Source organism: Squalius cephalus (genome assembly GCF_949319135.1).
Source record: "Squalius cephalus genome assembly, chromosome: 14".
NCBI classification, from domain to species: domain Eukaryota; kingdom Metazoa; phylum Chordata; class Actinopteri; order Cypriniformes; family Leuciscidae; genus Squalius; species Squalius cephalus.
In genome coordinates this window covers 16312329-16334015 of record NC_137135.1, presented here as the reverse complement: position 1 = coordinate 16334015, position 21687 = coordinate 16312329, and the positions used below count along the sequence as shown (strand labels likewise).

The 21687-nt window shown below is 37.1% G+C and overlaps 1 protein-coding gene across 2 annotated transcripts in view; it reads right to left on the bottom strand.

Annotated features, from left to right (window-relative positions):
• The window catches only part of glra1 (glycine receptor, alpha 1), a 57146-nt gene extending 39085 nt beyond the window's left edge, over nucleotides 1–18061 (bottom strand). Inside the window, exons 1-3 of one of the 2 annotated variants that reach the window (XM_079891944.1) lie at nucleotides 17276–18061; nucleotides 10554–10678; nucleotides 26–64 (exon numbers count right to left, since the gene is read on the bottom strand). In XM_079891944.1, the coding sequence (XP_079748070.1) occupies nucleotides 26–64; nucleotides 10554–10678; nucleotides 17276–17322 (211 nt within the window). In that variant the 5' untranslated portion in view covers nucleotides 17323–18061. The remainder of the gene's footprint in view (nucleotides 1–25; nucleotides 65–10553; nucleotides 10679–17275) is intronic. The other variant, XM_079891945.1, reaches the window with a different exon arrangement.
• Between the last annotated feature and the right edge of the window lie 3626 nt (nucleotides 18062–21687).

The following is a 21687-nucleotide window of genomic DNA, read 5'->3' as shown; positions in this document are numbered from 1 at the left end:
TCCTGGATAAATAAAAAGGAAGTACCTTTTTTGTGAGTACCATCCGATTTGGAGCCTTGTGGGTCTAATGAAAAAAAGATCAGGATTAATAACATGATATTCTAACAGCAAGATTTTTTTCTTTTTTTTTTTTTCTTTGCGGAACCAACAATAGAAAAAAAAAAAAAAAAAACATAAGCAGCATGGCTCACGTATTCTACTTTACACTCGCCAACACTTTGAGCGTTGAAGTGTGTGGCAGGGAATATTGGGTGCTAAGGGCATACTAAAGGCAAGAGCAGGTAAGGAGGGATGCACTTATTCGTCCAAAACTTCAGAGCGGGCAGGACAAGAGGCAAAGCACTGAAATGAAAGAAAGGATGGGGGTTGCAATGCATATCTGGTCACGGGAGGCAGAGGTTAGCAAAATGCACGAATAGATGCAATACACTAGGAGGGAAAATGCAAAGACTACATGTCAAACTGGCTTCACTTTGAGTTTTACACAAACTGTAAAAAAGGATAATTGTTTTCAAGATTTTGTCTTGACCGGTAGATCAAATTGATTTGCCTGGCATTGGGTTGCAGGGCTGTGCAATACAAAAGGAATGGGAACTTACTTTGGGACCACAAAACAGCTCCCCCTTTTTTGTTGTTTTGCAAAGAGAACCAATTTGGGGCATTTTCCCTAAATGTTTACCCTAGAAAACATACGTCAGGTCACAGTATTCCAGTCAGTTTCCTCAAAACCATACAGAAACTACTACAATAGTGTTTTTTCTTGTACAGTTCTGTATGGTAATCACAAGGATAAAGATGCTCCTTATAAAACACTACCATGCACAGTTATCGTGTACAGTAATGCGCCACAGCGAATGCAGTTCAATCTATTCAGTTGAGGCAACAGCACCGTGGGTGGCCGTCATTTGTGCGTTACCCTAAACACAAATCACTCATCCGCTGGATCCTAATTAACATACAAAAACATGAAATGTAGACGGGTGATTTAAGGACTTCAATGTCCTTCCTTACTTCTTCAGCCCAACAGCATGTTCGCCAATAACGCAGATGCCGACATAATCCAGGACTTCCCAAGAGGCTTATCCTTTGTGAAAGAGCTACGTTAACCATTCAATTCCCAGTCCCCATGACCTAGCATTGATTATCCCATCTAAAGCTCTTAGATAAATGATATTAGCGACAAAATTTTTTAGAGACGCCCACTTCTTTATCGGGTGGAGAACAGCTGATCCCTGTGCATTTCCATCACCAATCGTACAGAGCTAATATTAAGGAGGTCAGAGAAGACAAAAGTATATTAAAAGAAGAAATGTTCTATTCATACTTTTAATTGAAAACAGTTCTGAAAATGAACCCAGCGACGATTAACCTACTATTAGGGCATGAATTTGATACAAAACAATAGATCTACATAATAATCGCATATGCAGTTCTTAGCAGACATGACGTATTAGCCCTAAAGTTAAAGCATGTGATAATATTTAAACTATTGCTGTTAACGTTAAAGCATGCGATACATTTTTTACAGTTTAAAGGGATAGTTCACTTTGAAATTAAATTTTGGTATGTTTTAGCTTACCTCAAGGGCATCCAAGATGTAGGTGTCTTTTTTTCCTCAGTAGTTTCAATTTTGATATTTTTAGGTCAAACCGTTCTTGTCTGTCAGTCATATAATGCTGGTCTATGGTCACTGTCTCAAAGAGCATGCACAGAGAAGTCCAAATTAAACAATTCCCCATTGTAAGTACACATTGATGGCCTAAGACACGAAACGAGCGGTTTGTGTGAGAAAACGAACAGTATTTATATCGTTTTTACCTCTTGTACACTTTCCGGCGCTGGCGCAGACTAAACCAGAACGCGCGCACACGTCACACACCAGGAAGCGCGCGCGCCCTCATATCAATTGGACGTGGTTGTGTACAAGAGGTAAAAACTATATAAATACTGTTCGTTTTCTCACACAAACCGCTTGTTTCGTGTCTTAGGCCATCAATGTGTACTTACGATGGGGAATTGTTTAATTTGGACTTCTCTGTGCATGCTCTTTGAGACAGTGACCATATACCTGCATTATATAACTGACAGACAAGAACGGTTTGACCTGAAAATATTAAAATTGAAACTACTGCGGAAACAAAGACACCTACATCTTGGATGCCCTTGAGGTAAGCTAAAACATACCAAAATTTAATTTCAAAGTGAACTATCCCTTTAACGTGTAAATTTTTTTTAACTCAACAATTCAAGGGCAACAAGACAAAAGAGAACGCGAAAGACGCGCGTCAGTATCGTGCGCACAGACGGCGAGCCATAATCGAGTTCTCTTTTGCTTTGAATGAACAATAACACACAATTATGCAAAAATTTTCGTTTTGACTAGTGTTCTCATAAGAGCAGTCTTAAATAAGTTGAATAAAGTCTTAAATGAACGTAAAGACTTGTGAGAAACTGGGACGCGTGTGAGATCCGCGTCATGTGCAGCAGCGTCAGATCTTAAAGCTGCCTGTCATTAATGTTAATCAAAGAACAAGCAGCAATTGAACAATTAATTGAACAATTATTCAATTAAAATTACGTAAGGATTATTAAATTCAATTTGATGGAATTTTACTATTAATTAAATTGCATAAATCTTAAAAAAAGCTTACATTTTTGGTGTAGTCTCCCCCCACAAAACATGTCATCTCTGTTTGCAAACACCCAAACGGTCTTTTGCAAAGGCCAATCTCAATCTAACCATCTTGCACAGTAAAAATGATTTTTATTGATATTGAGTATGTTCTACAAGCAAATGTCTACTTCAAAATTTCTGAATGTCAATGTTACTTGCCGTTTCTCTGTTTTCAATTATTTGTGAAAAGTACTAGCAATTTCGGAGTGAAAATTGTTTCAACGTAAACCCTACACCCATTTTTTTTCCCCAGTCCGCAGACAGTGATAAATCGCTCTAGAGTTGCACGATCAAGCTCAAATGCGAGTAACAGAAGTTTTAAAATTACATTTCCATGGATGATTGTCTCTGCAGCCCTGTGAGAACTGGAACAATTTGTAGGCGATGAGCTAAAACGTGTATGAAAAATTAAAATCACATCTAACCTTGCTCTGTCTCGGTGTCATTTGATTGTTCTGTTGTGATGTTTCTTGAGGCCCGCAGCCCCCCTTCACAGACGCATTGCCTTCTCTCTCTACCCGCAAAATAAAAACGCAATTATCTAGCGCGATCCTGAGACGCTTCGTTACCCCCATGGTGGAAATACAGTTCATAGCATCTCTGAAAGCTTGCTTGATGTTACAAAATCATTTATAGCCACCTCTTAAAGCAGATACACACATTCTGCTGGGGATGCTGCTGCTCTCTGCAGATAACTTATCCGCTAGCTTCAAACATCACATAAGAAACAGTCTTGATCAGGATTTCACTCATTTGTCATCATTTAAACCGAGTGAAAAGCATCTGTAGGTTCACCATTGCCGTTTGTATGTGAACGCTGCACCCCGACTCATTAGAGAATTCCCATTAATCCTATTAAAGTCCCATTAAGCATGTGCTGATAGCACCAAATTAACATCAAGCTCCACCAGCTACTAAAGCTTCAGTTCTGCACTTTACATGAATGAGGAGGAGATGCAAAGAGGTAACAGACACAATACAGGACATCCAAAAAGAAAAACAAAAAAGCAATCAGTAAATATACCGCAGCAGACTGTATATTTACAAAATGTACACTTGTCTCATCGAACCCATTCAGAAGCAAAGCGAAATAGTAATCAGAAAGTATTGCACTGATCATGACTATAATGCATCGTGGCAGCTGGTTTGAAACGGGACGGGAGGGAGACTGTTGGTGTACGGCATGGCGCAAGCAGCCGATGATTGTGCTATTTGGGCGGAATCTGTAGCACCTCGTGGCTGTCGGCCTCGTAGCTCCTCGCTGTGACTGATGAGAAGGGACAAGGTTAACGTGGGTACGGGAGGCGCAGCTGCATTCCAAAGCATTCATCACTAGCGGCCGCAGATTACAGCTCAAGCTAGCGGACCAACTGTCCCCGCTCCTCTCAGGTTCACACGTCCCCAATTTGTTTAACGCAGCACTTTGATCTGTCAGCGAGCGCTAAGATATTGTCTATTCCAGAAAAACTGAGGCTAAAGTGTGTAATATCTGTGGTACCAAACAGAATACATTTTTCTTTTTTTTTCTTTTTTTTGTAGTTTTCAAACGGGTTTCACCCCTGTTCACTGTTGGTCAGTTAGACAGATAGTACCGCCTCAAGGTTGAGTCAATGCCGCTGTGCTGAGCTGGTCAGGATGCTCTTTTTGATACACATTTTGGGGAAATGCATATGAAAATGCATAGGCAATGGCAATGGCAAAGAAACACTTACAGTGAGGAAAGTATTTGAACACCCTGCTATTTTGCAAGTTCTCCCACTAAGAAATCATGGAGGGGTCTGAAATTATCATCGTAGGTGCATGTCCACTGTGAGAGACATAATCTAAAAAAAAAATCCAGAAATCACAATGTATGATTTTTTAACTATTTATTTGTATGATACAGCTGCAAATAAGTATTTGAACACCTGAGAAAATCAATGTTAATATTTGGTACAGTAGCCTTTGTTTGCAATTACAGAGGTCAAACGTTTCCTGTAGTTTTTCACCAGGTTTGCACACACTGCAGGAGGGATTTTGGCCCACTCCTCCACACAGATCTTCTCTAGATCAGTCAGGTTTCTGGGCTGTCGCTGAGAAACACGGAGTTTGAGCTCCCTCCAAAGATTCTCTATTGGGTTTAGGTCTGGAGACTGGCTAGGCCACGCCAGAACCTTGATATGCTTCTTACAGAGCCACTCCTTGGTTATCCTGGCTGTGTGCTTCAAGTCATTGTCATGTTGGAAGACCCAGCCTCGACCCATCTTCAATGCTCTAACTGAGGGAAGGAGGTTGTTCCCCAAAATCTCGCAATACATGGCCCCGGTCATCCTCTCCTTAATACAGTGCAGTCGCCCTGTCCCATGTGCAGAAAAACACCCCCAAAGCATGATGCTACCACCCCCATGGTTCACAGTAGGGATGGTGTTCTTGGGATGGTACTCATCATTCTTCTTCCTCCAAACACGTTTAGTGCAATTATGACCAAAAAGTTCTATTTTGGTCTCATCTGACCACATGACTTTCTCCCATGACTCCTCTGGATTATCCAAATGGTCATTGGCAAACTTAAGACGGGCCTTGACATGTGCTGGTTTAAGCAGGGGAACCTTCCGTGCCATGCATGATTTCAAACCATGACGTCTTAGTGTATTACCAACAGTAACCTTGGAAACGGTGGTCCCAGCTCTTTTCAGGTCATTGACCAGCTCCTCCCGTGTAGTTCTGGGCTGATTTCTCACCTTTCTTAGGATCATTGAGACCCCACGAGGTGAGATCTTGCATGGAGCCCCAGTCCGAGGGAGATCGACAATCATGTTTAGCTTCTTCCATTTTCTAATGATTGCTCCAACAGTGGACCTTTTTTCACCAAGCTGCTTGGCAATTTCCCCGTAGCCCTTTCCAGCCTTGTGGAGGTGTACAATTTTGTCTCTAGTGTCTTTGGACAGCTCTTTGGTCTTGGCCATGTTAGTAGTTGGATTCTTACTGACTGTATGGGGTGGACAGGTGTCTTTATGCAGCTAACGACCTCAAACAGGTGCATCTAATTTAGGATAATAAATGGAGTGGAGGTGGACATTTTAAAGGCAGACTAACAGGTCTTTGAGGGTCAGAATTCTAGCTGATAGACAGGTGTTCAAATACTTATTTGCAGCTGTATCATACAAATAAATAGTTAAAAAAATCATATATTGTGATTTCTAGATTTTTTTTTTTAGATGATGTCTCTCACAGTGGACATGCACCTACGATGACAATTTCAGACCCCTCCATGATTTCCAAGTGGGAGAACTTGCAAAATAGCAGGGTGTTCAAATACTTATTTTCCTCACTGTACCAATAAGGTAAACTAGTTAACATCAGTTAATACATTAGGTGTCATGAACTAATATATATACATATACATATATATATATATATATATATATATATATATATATATATATATATATGAAAAAAATAGGCCGAACTAATAATTATTGTACAATACCCAACCGTTCAAAAGTTTGGTTCAGTAAGATTTTTTTTCAAAGTAAGTAATGCATTAAATTGAGTGACAGTAAAATCTTTCTATTTCAAATAAATGCTGTTCTTTTGAATGTTCTATTAATCAAAGAATCCGGAAAAATGTTTCATGGTTTCCACCAAATTTTGTTTAAATAATAATAATAATAATAATAATAATAATAATAAGCAGCACAACTGTTTTCAAGATAATAAGAAACGATTTCTGAAGGATCATGTGACACTGAAGACTGGAATAATGATGCTGAAAATTCAGCTTTTGCCATCGCAGGAACAAATTACATTTTAAAATGCATTAACATAGTAGACAGTTACTTTAAGTTGTAATAAAATACTAAATATATAAAACAGTAATATTGTGAAATATTGATAATGCAGCCTTGGTGAGCATAAGAGACTTCTTTCAAAAACATTAAAAAAACGAAACTTTTGTCTATCACAATGTTAATGTCACTTTTATTTGTATAGCACTATTAAAACAACACATGTTGACCAATGTGCTTTACATCATCTCAGTAAGATAGACAAAATAGTACAATAGTAATAGAATAAAAAGAATAAAAATCATCATCAAAAGGATGAATAGGCCATGGCAAACAAATGTCTTAAGTTGTACTTTAAAAACATGTACAGAGTCAGCGTCCCTAACATGTAATGGTAAGCTATTCCAAAGTCTTGGCGCTACTACCCCAAATGCACGATCCCCTTTCTGGCTTAACTTGGTCCTTGGAATTTTCAGCAAATTTTGAGTTGATATCAAAGTTCTTCCTGTCTGATACTCCATTAACAGATGTGATAAATAAGTCGGGAGCATATAAAGCGAAAAGAGCATTGGGGCCAGGATAGAGCCTTGTGGCACACCACATATTAGTGATGTCGATCTCGATGTATATGAGCCAAATCTTACAGCCATGCAGTCAGGTATGACTTAAACCAATTTAGGGCCTTCCCCTGAATCCCAACATACTCTTCTAGCCGCGAAAGCAGCACCGTGTGATCTATTGTATCAAAAGCTGCAGTTAGGTCTAATAAAACTAACACTACTGAATCACCAGCATCCACTGTCATCAGTAAATCATTGAACACTTTTACAAGGGCAGTCTCTGTGAAATGATGCTTCTTAAAACCAGACTGGTAAACTTCACCAATCTTATTCTGTTCTAAGTAAACATGTAGTTGATTAAACATCACTTTTTCTCAAAATTTTGACATAAATGAGAGATGAGAGACCGGTCTGAAATGAGACAAGTCAGTTGAATCTAAATTGTTTTTTTAGTAGCACAAAGGCCTAGGAAAAATACCTGTATCTAAGCTTTTATTCACAATTTGAAGAATACTAGGTCCAATAACCTCAATGTTTTCTTTTAAAAACCATGGAGGAACCATATCCATAACTGACCCGGTAGGTTTCAGCCTGCTTACAATTTCCCGCAGCCGCTGACATGTAATGAGTTCAAATTGATTAAAAGCTGCAGTCTGTGTAACAAGGCCTAAAAAGTCACTGCTCATTTGTGGGATAATTCCTCTAAGATTCTCAATCTTAGTTTTAAATGAATTAATTAAGTTCTCGCATATCAATGGGGTCGGATCTAGATTTAATATAGGAGGGTTTATAACCGTATTTATAATATTAAATAACGACCTAGGATTGTTAGCGTTTTTTTCTATTAGCTCAACGAAATACTTTGATTTGGCTGATATTACAGTCTATTTTTTAAACATAGTTAAATAAAAGTACATTTTTTAGCGCTTCCTTAAAGATGTCATAATAAATTTATAACTTATTTTTCTTCCCCTTTCTGTTTTTTGTACAGTAGTGTAAATGGACTCATTCATTGTAAATTCGTATTCAGTCGTAATATGTTAATTTTAAGTTATATATTTAATTTTATGTTAAAATACAAAAGTACCTGAATTAATAAATGCATTGATAGTTAATGACATTTAATGCATTAATAATGAACTGAACCTTGTTGGAAAGGGTTACCAAAAAATTACACACTTCAGCCTTATTAAAATAAAATCTTACATTATTCATTGACTGAAAAGGTACATGTGAAAGATTATGATCTGGAAATATATAAATCCTGGTCCTAGCTGCATGGGGTGCCCCAAATGTGCCAGACTATGATCTTTCCATTTCAAATGGTCCCGGCTAAATCAGTTGGAAGGATTTCCCACTGTGAGTCCCAGTCATGATCAGTGTAATTTCTTCTCATGCCAGCACATTCGTTGCTTCAGGCAATTCTTATCTTTTTCACTCCCTTTTTCACTACTGCTGTACGACCAAATTTGCAGGAGAGGCAGTAATCAGAGGAGGTGAACTCCTCCTCCTCACCATGAGCTGGAAAAAATGTCTTCACACATCAGATGCTGTTTACGTAGGAGCCTAGGACCCTTGAAACGTTCTCTCTCGGTTTTTCCTTCAGAAATGTATCAGGATATGCTGTCAGGCTGCCTGCTATATGAATTTTAGGGAATGCGTTCTACAGTGGAGCACAGAAAACTGTCTGAGGACGCACGAGCTTCCGGCTCAGAGTGTAGTTACATGCTTGACCTGACAGCTGTGACGAACCTTTGTATTTCATAATGTCTGGTCTGGTCATGTGACCATGGGACCCATGTGCCCTTATAAAATGAAGTGAATGAATTACATAATGAAATCACGAATGAGGGCCAGTGTTTATTCAGACAGCGTATATCAACTGCCATTGTAACTTTTGTTATATTATATAGAATTTCTGACAATTATAGGGTTTAAATTACACATTGAAACCATAAAGGCAATGCAGAGTTTATGATGTTGAGAATATTTGCTTCTTCTGGGTAAATTTAAGTGAGAAAACAATCAACCGACGCCATTCAGGTTGCAGCAAAACTCAGCAAACAGCAAAAAATTGAAGACGTCAGACTTCATTCACCATATCACAGCACTGACTGTCAACAAAAATAAATAAATAAAAAAATAAAAGAGAGAAATTCGTTGCCACAAGCAAGGTTAAGATGCAAGGCCACTCAAAATCAGATGGTAACCCTCTGCCATTTAAGCGTTCAAGCAGGTTTAACAGTCTGGACAAAGTCCCAGCATACATTACTGCAATGTTCCTATCATTCAGTAATGGTTTTACCTACCTATATTTTCAAAGGAAGAGTGAGATTGCACATATACAGATTTTTTACTCTTTAAAATATCATTTAGCATAGAACCTGCATTATATTAAACATATCTTGGTCAAAAGAGAACACTTTATAATATCTTTCATTAATCAATAATTAAACTTTACATAAAGCTTAACAGATCAGCAGATCATATTCCAATGTACAATAATGATTTGTTAAGCATTATATAATTTAATAGTTTACTAAATTTATTATAAAGTGTTACTGGTCAAACAACTGATACATTTGGCTCTATAAATAATATGCATTCAAACAGGTCAATATTCGAAATGAATTGAATATATACCAAATATATGCACACAAACACAATACATAAGAAGTGAATATATACACTTTCTTTAATCAACTGCTGCACATTATATACACTACATAATAGTGCAGTAGTCACTAGAAATGCAGAAAAAAATTGTAAGGGAAAGAAACATAGCTTTTAATCTTGCATCTGTGTTTATGTGTACATTGTCACAAATATTTCAAATATATTATTTAGTTTGTATTTTGTAATTCATATATGTATTAAAAGACAAGGTATTGCTTTTAACACAGCTAAAAAAAAATTTTTTTTAAAAGTATATTTCCAAGAATAGCTAAGAAACAGGCAGACTGTAATTTGCAGGGATTGACATTAATATATTGTTGAATATAAGGAAACCTCTGACATGTATCTTGCAGTGGCTATTACTAACATTGCCAGCACACGTCACAATATAATATAGAGGATACCGAGTCCCACCACAGACATTCACTCAGGATAATGATACGAGATCATGGAAAAGGAACAGCAATGTAGCCAAAAGCTTTCTTAATATAACTACTGTACAGGTCATTCAGAAAGTATCCACTCTATATAATATATCCTAAACAATATCTGTCATGCACTGAGGTATATAGCAGGCTGCTATTCTATTATTATTAAAAAATCTTAAGAGAATCATTTAAATTTTAGGTATCAGGTTTGGATGCAATATGCTTTGAAATCAGAATCTGAAAATAATTTGTACAGGAAAACTATGCGTGTTTGTGGAAAAATGTTGGATTATTATAACAATACATCCCTTGTTTCCATTTACTGACAAATAGTCAATATACATTTATCATATATTCTTGCATTATAGTTCCAACTATTTAAACATTTTAAAGTACCGCTTGGCTACATTCCTGCGATATCCAGCAGTGTCTTGGTGGATACACCTACCTTTGAAATTAGGTCTGATTCTTGCATCATAACCGGACACTTTTCCCATAAGCTTGTCCAGGAATTCTGACGGGGGCATGGGGGAGGCAGCTTTCCGAGCCGCTGCTTGTTGGGACGCTGCCAAGCTGTGGAATGGGAGAAAGACATGTGCGTTAAAGAACAGAGGAGGACAGGCACTGCATTATGATATATATATTCAATTACAATTACACTTTTTACCCTTTGGCAAACCAATAGACCTTATTCGGAGCAGCGCCATAACATGAAAGCGAGGCTGTGAGGGATAGACTTACCCGTGTTTTCAATGGCATCTGCTGTAAAAAGCAGTATAAAACTCTTAAATCACATAATTTTCCACAGCTCACGTTGCCCAGAGTTTTTTTGTCTACTGAAATTTCTTGGAAATATATGTTTGCAGCGTTTCATCAGCCGAACAATCCAAAAACGCATTAAATATCAGTACAACCCACTGAGGAGATGCACGTCTATCCCTCACGGCCTCGCTTTCATTCTCGTTACAAAGGTCTATGTCTATAACATTAAATGCTGTCGTTTTCAAAAAGTGATATTAAACAATTGACAAGCTTTGGGTTTAAATCTCCAGAGCTGAAGCTTATTCACTTTAGACCAAAAGAGAATCTATGAAAAAGCTAAATGAACATGGTAATGAATCGAGACCTCGTCATACAGGAGTATCTGTGTCTTCATTAGCATTGAAAGCCATTAGAGCTTAATAAGTGATAACAGGGTGCATGTCCATCCCTTTGAAACCTCAGTGTAACCCGCCCGCTGAATTCACACTAAAAGTCAGGTCACTAACTGGCCTGCGAGTCACATGATAACTTATCCCACGGGATTTTTAGCCTAAGACCACTTTTAGTGCTGATTAGTCACATTTTAACTGCTTCCATAGGGCTCTTTATCTGCCCTACATTTAATTACCACGTCTCTGTGCAACATGATGGACTTTAATATCTATTGACTTATATAAGTCCTCTCACATACCTGATTACTGAAAACTCACAGGAACAATGGACTTTTTTTTTTTCATATACAGCACCAGTGTGTCTGACAAAAATGGAGGATGATAATCATAAAAGAGCCTTTGGTATATTGATTTCACCTAAGTCCTTGAGACATGGTCCTGTTCTTGCCAATTTCATGGGTCTTTCTTTGAAGGGAATTGCTCTATTTTCTTAACCAGCCACTGAATCCTGTCTAACTATTTCGGCAGCATATCCATTATTCTTTCATGTCCATTGACTTTCTTGCGTCACCACTTATCCTTTTTATTTTCGAAATAAGCAATAGTCAGGCTTTTTCCATTCCGCACATCATTATTCTTTCTGCTCATTAACATTTACTGGTGTTGGGCAACTATTAAATTGGAGAAGTGTATGGCATTTAAATGTGAATGCGTCATAGAGAATATTCTGGGAAATGCAGCTCAACATATCTCTTTTAAATCTAAACATAATGTGTGATCGGTCATCGTAACAAAAGACTGTTAATCCATTTTAATTAAACTCTTTCATTTTAACACACGCTGAATGGTTCAAAATGAACAGCATAAGAAAAAAGTGTCAGTAAAGACCCAAAAGCTCAACTTTGTAGATACAGGTGTAGAAAATAAATGAATAAATTCAGATAAAAAAGAAATTGATAGTAAAGACTTTTACATTGTTACTAAAGATTTCTATTTTAAATAAGTGCTGTTCTTTTGAACTTTCTTTTCATTAGAGAAAAAAATCCTTAAAAAAGGTATAATGGTTTCCAGAAAAATATTAAGTGGCTAGCACAACTGTTTTCAACATTGATGAAAATAATAAATGTTTCTTCAGCAATGATGCTGAAAATTCAGCTTTACCATTACAGGAATAAATGATAAAACCAGAAAACAAAATTGTAAGTTGTAACATTTCACAATATTACTGTATTTATGATCAAATAAATGCAGACTTAGTGCGTGTGTGTGTGGCCTGGTAAACCCTATATTATGGGGAAAAAATATCTCCACAAAGACGGCAATATCCAAAATCATTGTCCTTATGGGGACATTTTTTGGTCCTCATGGGAAAACAGCTTATCAATCATTCAAACTGATGTTAATGTACAAACGCAGAAAGATTTCTGTGATGGCTAGGTTTAGTGTATGGGGAGAGAAGAGACAGTTTGTACAGTATAGAAATCATTATGCCAATTGAAAGTCCCCATACAACATGAAAACAACATGCGTGTGTGTATCAAGGGCACAGAATTTAGCAGGGACGCTAGGGACACGTCCCCATCAATATTCAGCGACACTGAAGTGTACCTAAACTAATATTGATCCAAAAAATTAAAGTAGACCATACATGGCAGCAATGAAATAAGTACATTGTATTTACTCATGTCATTAAATAAAATTGAGAAATAATACATCCATCTTAATTTTATGTGATGGGGTTGAGTTGTTAAGCTTGACAGTACCCTCCCTGCCTATAATACGCCTCAAAAATATGAATAAAAATGCTGAAACTACTTACCATCTTCTGCACCACTGTTAAAGAGACCTGAATGATGTCATTTCAATGATGAGTGGTGGAGAATGGGTGGCATGACGGGGTTGAGTTCAGGGACATGGCTCTATAATCGTTTTTCTTATAAAATAGCTTTCTTTCTTTTTTTCACAAGAAAATAATATGCGCATTTTATCAAATATTTAGGGAAATATTTGTTAAATAAGTACAAATTCAGTGAAGTGCCTTAGGGACATGACAAAATGCTTACAGTAAGATAGAAATAAGATATTAAGATAAAAATGATTTAAATGCAATCATTATTTTTATTTATTATAATGGACATACCAAAATATTGTGAAAAGTTTTTTATTTTGTTATTTTGGTGAACACCACATTAAAAAGTCTAAGGGACTGAAATCTGAAATAATACAGAATCCCAGGAATTAATTATATATATAGTCTGTGTGTGTGTGTGACTGTGTGAGTGAATCATCCCATTGTGAGAAACACATTCATTTGTGTTTAATGTAAAATTTTGCAATGCAAGCATAATGAGATTAGTCATGGCATGCCAGATTATTGAGTCTCTTCCAGAGCTATTCTCTGTGACTATAGGCTCTTTACATGAACACACCATCGAAAAAATCTTGGTGACAGTGTGAAATCTGAGGATACAGTCGCTATTAGTTTTGGTTCCCTGCATATCCATCTCATTGTAACCAGTAGCTGACAAAAGATGGAGTAAACTGGAAACGTAATGTGAGTTAAAAGTAGGGTAGGCAATTTTCTTTTTGTTATACTGGTTGAAATTCTCTTCACATCCTGATAGCAATCAATAATAGAAGTGGTATGTACTTATCTACATATATCTTCTGTGGAAGTCTCAGGACAGAAAAATATTCGTCCAATCATTGCACTCGGTCCGAATGCAATAATAGGATGTCCTACCTGCCTATCAGTGTGTGTATTTCCATACCTCCGCACACACAAACATCACACGTCATTAGAGGGTTTCATGAGGCTATGCAGAGTCACCGAGCGCCAAAAACAAAACAGCAGTCGCCTTTTACAGTTCCTCCTGAACCAAATCAAAGAGCTTATGCTGCGGTCACGCCATGTCACAACTGTAATTACAAGATGGCAACCCCGTGACGTTCTACTCAGAGCGGTTCACGTCCTCAGACTCAAATGTATGCGTTTCTCTGACATCACTATCAACGCTGAAATAAATCTGCAGCAGTCATGTGGTACAAATAAGAGCTCTGGAAGTTGTTTACATTGATTATTATTGTAATGTTATGTGCTTTGAGACATGAGGTAAATTAACGCCGTCTCTCACGACGCTTTGCATACTTTGCTGTTGCTGTGTTCGTTCCAGTGTTTTGAAGGAGGTTTGAAGGAAAGCTAGCTTGCTATTGCTAGCCTCTCCGAAATTGCCTACCCTACCTTTAAACTGCATCTTTAGTAATTAATGGTTTCACTGATGAAGGCAGCACTGAACAAATGAACCTTGATGCTGGTCATGGCAGTGGAGAGGGCCTGATCCTTCTGCTGATGCAGCAGGAACCAAACCAGAGCCTCCTGCCAGAAAATATATGCAAACAACCCAGAGACCTGCATACTTTAATGTGAGGATCCAATCATTAGCCCTAAGTGTAGCTCATTATGTTCTTAGGACCACTGATGAACACAATCCTTATTGATCTTGTAACACTCAAGAAATCAAAGGCCTCTCTGGCACCAAGATGGCATTTCTTCAAGCTGCTCTCAATTTGTCAATGCGGTTACTGAAGGACAGATGAGAACATGTCAGAATAAACCCCAAATTACTTGATCTTCAAATCTTCATTTTAGCACAGACCTCAATAAATAATAACCTCTCAGATAGAAAGAAAGGTGGTGGATCCAAAATCAAAATGAGTATTGCTAGTGATGGGTCAGTGCTATTTGTGGTACAATCCTGTCTTTGATTATTAATGATGCATTAGGAGTTAGGAATGATCCTTCCTAAAAATAATGGTTACAATGAATACTATTTATAGCTTTTTTTTTCTTTAGATGATGAACAAGCTGTCCTTCCCCTCATTTTCCTCCACTTTGAGTGGAAAAATTAGATTTGAAAAGCTCTAAGAGCACAAAATTGAGATCATATATGTATCCGGCGCTGCAGTCACTACCTGTGCATATACAATTACCAGAGAGACCGAAACTAAATCTCTATTAGTAGATATTAACCCTTGAGGCATTGAGGCAAGTGCAATTTTTTTTCATAGTTTTCATCATTGAGCCAAGCAGCAATTTAACAGAAATAGGGATATGCATTAATATCAAACAGCAATGCAACTACACCTTTAAAGAGGATCTTCATGCAAACCAGCACAGAGATTACATTGTTTAAAATAAAAATATATATAGGCCTATTAAAAAAAATGGGCTGATGGAACAGAGGGACACTGACATTGACACAGCACTACAAAAAATAAGTCCTTGCTTTGTTTCATTTGATTTTTTCTGACTCTTCTTGAACAAATCCTACAAAGAAAGCGTTTATTTTTAATATTAATGGGTTTTGATGACATGAAGTACATCTTTGATGAGTAACAACACAGAAAAGTAATGCAAAAATAAAGTTATTTAATCCAAAACAAAAAGTTTATTTTGTCAATTGTTTCTTAAGTCATTTTAGAATATTGGTTATATTTTAGTCATATTATTAGAATGTTCGTTTCCTCAAATGTCCAATATCTTGTCAAATTTAATTTTGTAATATGTTGCTTCGTTGGGCTAAATTACTGTTTATTCAGTCGTAATAAATAATGTTTCTGTTCATTTAGATGTTGCCATATCTTTTACAGTGTAGAGATGCACACAGCTGCAATAATTGGACTGGCTTAACACAGCATTACCTGCATATTTTATTGTGATGACATAACATCATAACTGCTTTACACATGTATTTTAATAGCCATGCCTCTGCTTCTCCAGTGACATGCACACAGCAGTCTCTCACGTGACAATCCTAGCTTGGAAAATGTGCAAGCTAATATGGAAATCAATTAGAGAGATGCAATTCATAGAGCGAATTATGTTTGTGTACAATTTGTATTCGTCAGTGGCATTAGCATCGATAGAGCGATCAATGTTTAGTAATAAGTCTGCATGTGAAACGAGGTTGGAGTGTAGGCTGAAACTAGGAGAAAGATATCAATTAACAGCCTCTGCAAAAGTTCAACAGCAAGAGCTGAGACTGCAATATCCTGATTCTAGTTCATTAACTAAACACTGCCCATAGAATGCAAAATAATTACTGCAAACCACCAGCCAGATAAGGTGAGTATGTTCATGATATTGTAATAGAGGATTCTTACGTTTGAGATAATCAGTGTTATGATATAAATTAAATATGATTATGATTGAAATAGATTGCATCTGTAAAATTAAATATTCATTTTGTAATTAAAAAGTAAACTGAATAAATGTGCATAAACATGACAGCATAAGGGTGGTGTAAGTTTTTACAGGCCTATACTTTGTCATAGAACTGCACTGTATAACAACAGACCTGATGGATGGATGGATGGATGGATGGATAGATGGATGGATAATGTAATTACATTGTCAATCACAACACATCTGCCATGATATATCCCTAGTTTGGGAATTATTAGCTTTAGGGATTATGACACTGCTAATATATATATATATATATATATATATATATATATATATATATATATATATATATATATATATATATATATATATATATATATATATATATATATATATACACATACATATAAAAACACTCCAGAAAGTTACTAAATATATCTCACACTCACACACTGAATGATTTTAGGTAGTTTGTTGCCTTCATATGTGCCTGTTGATAACTTTCTATTCATCGAATGACCACTAGTGTTCGCTATTTAGCCTGGTTTAAAATGAATCCTTGCCATCTCTGACTTGGATGACTGAATGACACGGAATTATGACTTAGTTTATTTATTTTTTTAAATTAGCAGACATAATATTACAACAGATGAACTAACAGGCCAACGACTCAATCATTGATACGACGATTTTGTATTTTTTTTTTTTTTGTATTTTTATAGGGTACCACAATTCTCAGCAAAAGTAAAGAAACCACCTCGATAGAAAACAAGAAAATAGCCTGTTTGAGCAAAAAGCACTCTCGCATCAAAACAGCGCGATACGTACCTGAAAAATACAATAGTTTCCCACAAATAAATCCCGAGTGCGAACATTGTGTCAGGTTGGAGATGAGTAGATGTAGTTACAGCTCAGAGCACCATACAATTCCTTCTTCTCTCACTTCTGAGGTGCACGATTCGTCCTTTGCTTGTTTCAGATTCCCAGAAAGGCCAAACAAATCTCAAGAGCATACAGACGAGCTGGTCATTTTCCCGACAGCGGCTGTGTAGGTGAAGCGGAGCTCCTGTTTCATACGGGTTGCGGAATTTCAGGTGGAAGCAGCGCTGTGGAAAAAACTCGATGAGATAAATTCAGATGTTCATTCCGGACGATCCATAGCAGCATTAGATGCGTAGTCGCCGAGGATATCTAAAGACGCTCCATCGCAAACATTTAAAACAAAATAAACTACACACTAAATCTCCTCACAGTGCTGGAATGCCACCAAAGTCATTGGGAAAATATACATACGCGTCTGCTCTTTTCCTCCACGCTTCTTTTTGCATGCATCCCAGTGAAGAAATGTGTCGCTTTCGAGCCACACGTTAGTTTCTGCTACCTCTGGCTGAGGTAGTCTGATTTAGTACGTACTTGTTTCCCTTGGGTGAATTGTTAGTGCTGCATGAAGCTACTTCCATTGTCTGGTCCAGTTAGGAGACGCTGCTCATTTTTTTTGTTTCAGTGTTTTTCTTGAATCCTCGTCAGAAAAGCCCAAACGCTGATATTTCAGCACACAGGGTCTGTTCCATCGCTCAGAAGCCCCCCAGCCCCACAGTATTTCTTGCTGCAGTCATTTACTAAACTCAAAAAGCACCTCACACACTCTCAACACACGCCCACATGCTGCTGTCATTGGTCTGAATGGCACTACAGACAAATGCCTCCTCCACGGATTGGAGATGGGCATCTATTGCCATATGTTGGACTTCGAGGGCTACGCTGTTTTGGGCCATTTTTTTTAATTTTTTTTTTAATGTATGGCATAGTTTTCAGAAACATGCAACAAAAAGACATTATATGGCAGAGAGCTGCAGTGCCTATAACTCCGTTCAAGCCACTGGGGTATTTCGACCAACCAGCTTTGATAACTGTTTATTAGATTGTCGAGGAGATAGCCTACTGTATCCAAAAAAGAAATAAATTTTTTTTTTTTTTTACACAGTTGCTACTTTGTCCTAAAAGGTAACACTTTGCAATAGGTTTTCATTTGTTAACATTGACTCTAGTTAAAGGGATAGCTCACCAATAAATGTGATTTTGTCATCATTTACTCACTCTCAAGTTGTTTCAAACCTGTACAGTACACGTTTTTTTCTTTTTTCTTCTGCTGAACTCAAAAGAAGATATTTTGAAGAATGTTTGTAACCAAACAGTTGTGGGGCACCCCCACTGACTTCCATGGTATAGAAAAAAAAAAATGGAAGTCAATGGTGCCCCACAACCGTTTGGTTACAAACATTCTTAAAAATATCTTCTTTTGTGCTCAGCAGAAAAAGAAAGAAAACGTATACTGTACAGGTTTGGAACAACTTGAGGGTGAGTAAATGACAATTTTATGAACCATCCCTTTAACATGAACAAGCAATACTTTTACAACATTATTAACATCATTATTCATTCCTTAAAGCTGCAGTCCGTAACTTTTTTGGGTTAAAAATTATCCAAAATATTTTTTTTAGCAAGTGCATAACCAGCCAGTGTTCAAAACTATCTGCTTGCCTTAGCTCGATTCAAAACGGTAAGCTTATAATAATGTTTTTCATTCCAGTGGTACTGGTGGATTTCCGCGGGACATTCGAGCATGTCTTTGCGTCATTACGTCACATCTGTACACATGAAGAAGATGTCTCGGCTAGTAGGCTATGTTGTGTGTGAGGATGTTGGAGGTGGAGATTTATAGCCTTTTCTCACAGCACTTGATATAATTAAACTTATCAATTCGATGGCGTATCCAGAAAGGTTCAAACGACAATCACTTGTGGAACATTCTATGGAACATTAATTTGTTGGTATGACAATTCGAAATTAAACTGCACAGAGACTGAACTACAGGTATCCCTAATACACATTAAATGTAGTCACGCAATGCTGATGTTGTAAACATTAAAGGAGACATATCATGCTTTTAAATCGTTCCTTTTTACATATAAATCATACATTTGTAGTCTATATAAAGCGGAACTGCAATGCTTGGGTCTGAATTCCTCATTATTATAGCTCCACAGGCCCCTTTTCTACCCCTTTTCTGATGTGCGTCTGAGAGCAACTCGTTTTGGTGCGGTCTCTTTAAATACAATTGAGACACTTCATACCCCGCCCCCTCTCCAGCTTGCAGAGGTTCAACTCCACCCCGTTCGGCCATTTTTGTAGTTTGATAGCAGAGATACGATTATCTAGCGGCACAGAAACTTTTTATTCACACGTTATTAACAAAATGTCAACAACGGAAGACTTGTCCAGCCAGCCTTACATGTTCGAGCCAGAGTTGGAGCCGGAGCGAGATGAAAATGAAGACGACGAACCTGCAGAACAACGTCTTCATATGGATGTATCGCAATGGTGTGTTACTGTATTTACACATGAAACTTTGGTCTTCCGACCTTTTACCACCGTGTCGATTTATTTTGATTAATATGTGCGAGGGAGAGAGAGCAAGACAGCGCCTAGTTTGGAGACGGTGATGTCTTGTTTACACTTTCGCCTGGCTCCGAAGAGAGAGAGAGAGTGCGCGCGACCGGGTCTCTCTCTCTGCTCGTTCTTTCAGTTAAACATGCGCCCTGTCACAAGCGTGTGGGTTACTACATCCAACAACCGAACATTTTAACTTACCCTCTCGTAACTTCTTCATCCTTTAGCTTGGACTACAAAATTGCAGCGAGAAATAAAAATGGCGGATTGCTCGAAGTGTTGAGCCGGTAGTCGATGTCCTTATTTGGCAGTTCCGCTGCAAATACTGTGACGTAATAGTTCAAAAAACGTCATAGAAAACAGAAAAATCGGAACAGGTTGAAAAATAGGACCAAACCAGAATACAAAGATATCAACGAAGCACCTGAAGAAAATAATTTCAACTTTTCTGTACTTCTAAACACTCCAAATATACAACAAAATGCATTTAAGGGCTAAAAAAGTGGATTTAGCATGATATGTCCCCTTTAACAATTTGAGAAAGTATAATTAGCACGGTTTCACGTGATATGATTAGCGATCAGATTTAATCAGCGCAATGTACTGCAATGCTTTTTTTCCCCTTACACTGTAAAAAATTAAACCGTGATTTTTACGGTAAAAAAACGGCAGCTGTGGTTGCCAGTACTTTACCGTCAAAAATACGGTAGCAACGTTATTGGTTTTACAGACTTAACTTAAAATTTACAGTAATAAACTGTAATTCATTATCTGATATATTGTGAATTTAACATCCAATTGAAGTATTAATATCTGTTTTGTACCATTGCAATACACTGATAACCAACAATCACAGCAGTGATGAGAGTCACATGATCAATCAAAGCTCATCACAACACAAGCAACTCTTACACAAGAAATGTAATACTAATATAATAGAAGCTGCACAGTGTCATTCACACAAACATTAAACACCATCATGGTAACACACATGAAATTTTAAAAATGCAATAAACATTAATTTAACAACATTAAATGTAACATAAAACCCTAATGTACATAACTGATTAGAACAAACTAAGAAAACTATGAAGAAACATAGTTATTTTAACAAAAATAGATCAAATGTGAAGTGTCACGCAGGGAATTGTGGGAATGTCAATTTACGTTTTTTCACTGTAAATTATACAATGAGTTGTTCTTTTTCACTTTCAAAAACTGTAAATAAAACCATTAGATCTATCACAGTTATTTACAGTATATAGTACGGAAACTTTCTGTTAACCAATTAACAGTTTTTCACTGTAGAATTTTTACCGTTTTTTACCGTTAAAATCACGATAATTTTTTTGGTCAGAACAAAAGTGGAGGTTACTTGTTCAGATGACATTTTCCGGTGAAAATTCTTATGTTGGACATACTTCCAAAAAGTAGAATCTGTGATTCCGAATGACAGTTTCCACACCGGCGCGGCGACTGACAGCCACACATTCTCCTCAAAACATTGGATTCATCCGCGCTGTGCCATGCCGAGGCACAACCCACGTAAAGCTGATAATTCCGCGAATAACTGCAATTGCAGATTTCGAACAGAGATGGCGACAAAGAGGAAAAACTACAGACTGCAGCTTTAACCATTGTTACCCATAAAAAAAGATGTAGTTAATTCACCTTGTGTATGGCATTTTGTCAGACAATATAAGTTGTCACTATGAAATCATCAATTAAATAGCATATTATAGATTTTTCAGAAAAATAAAAAAAATGTGAAGAAATGTGGCAGCCTATGA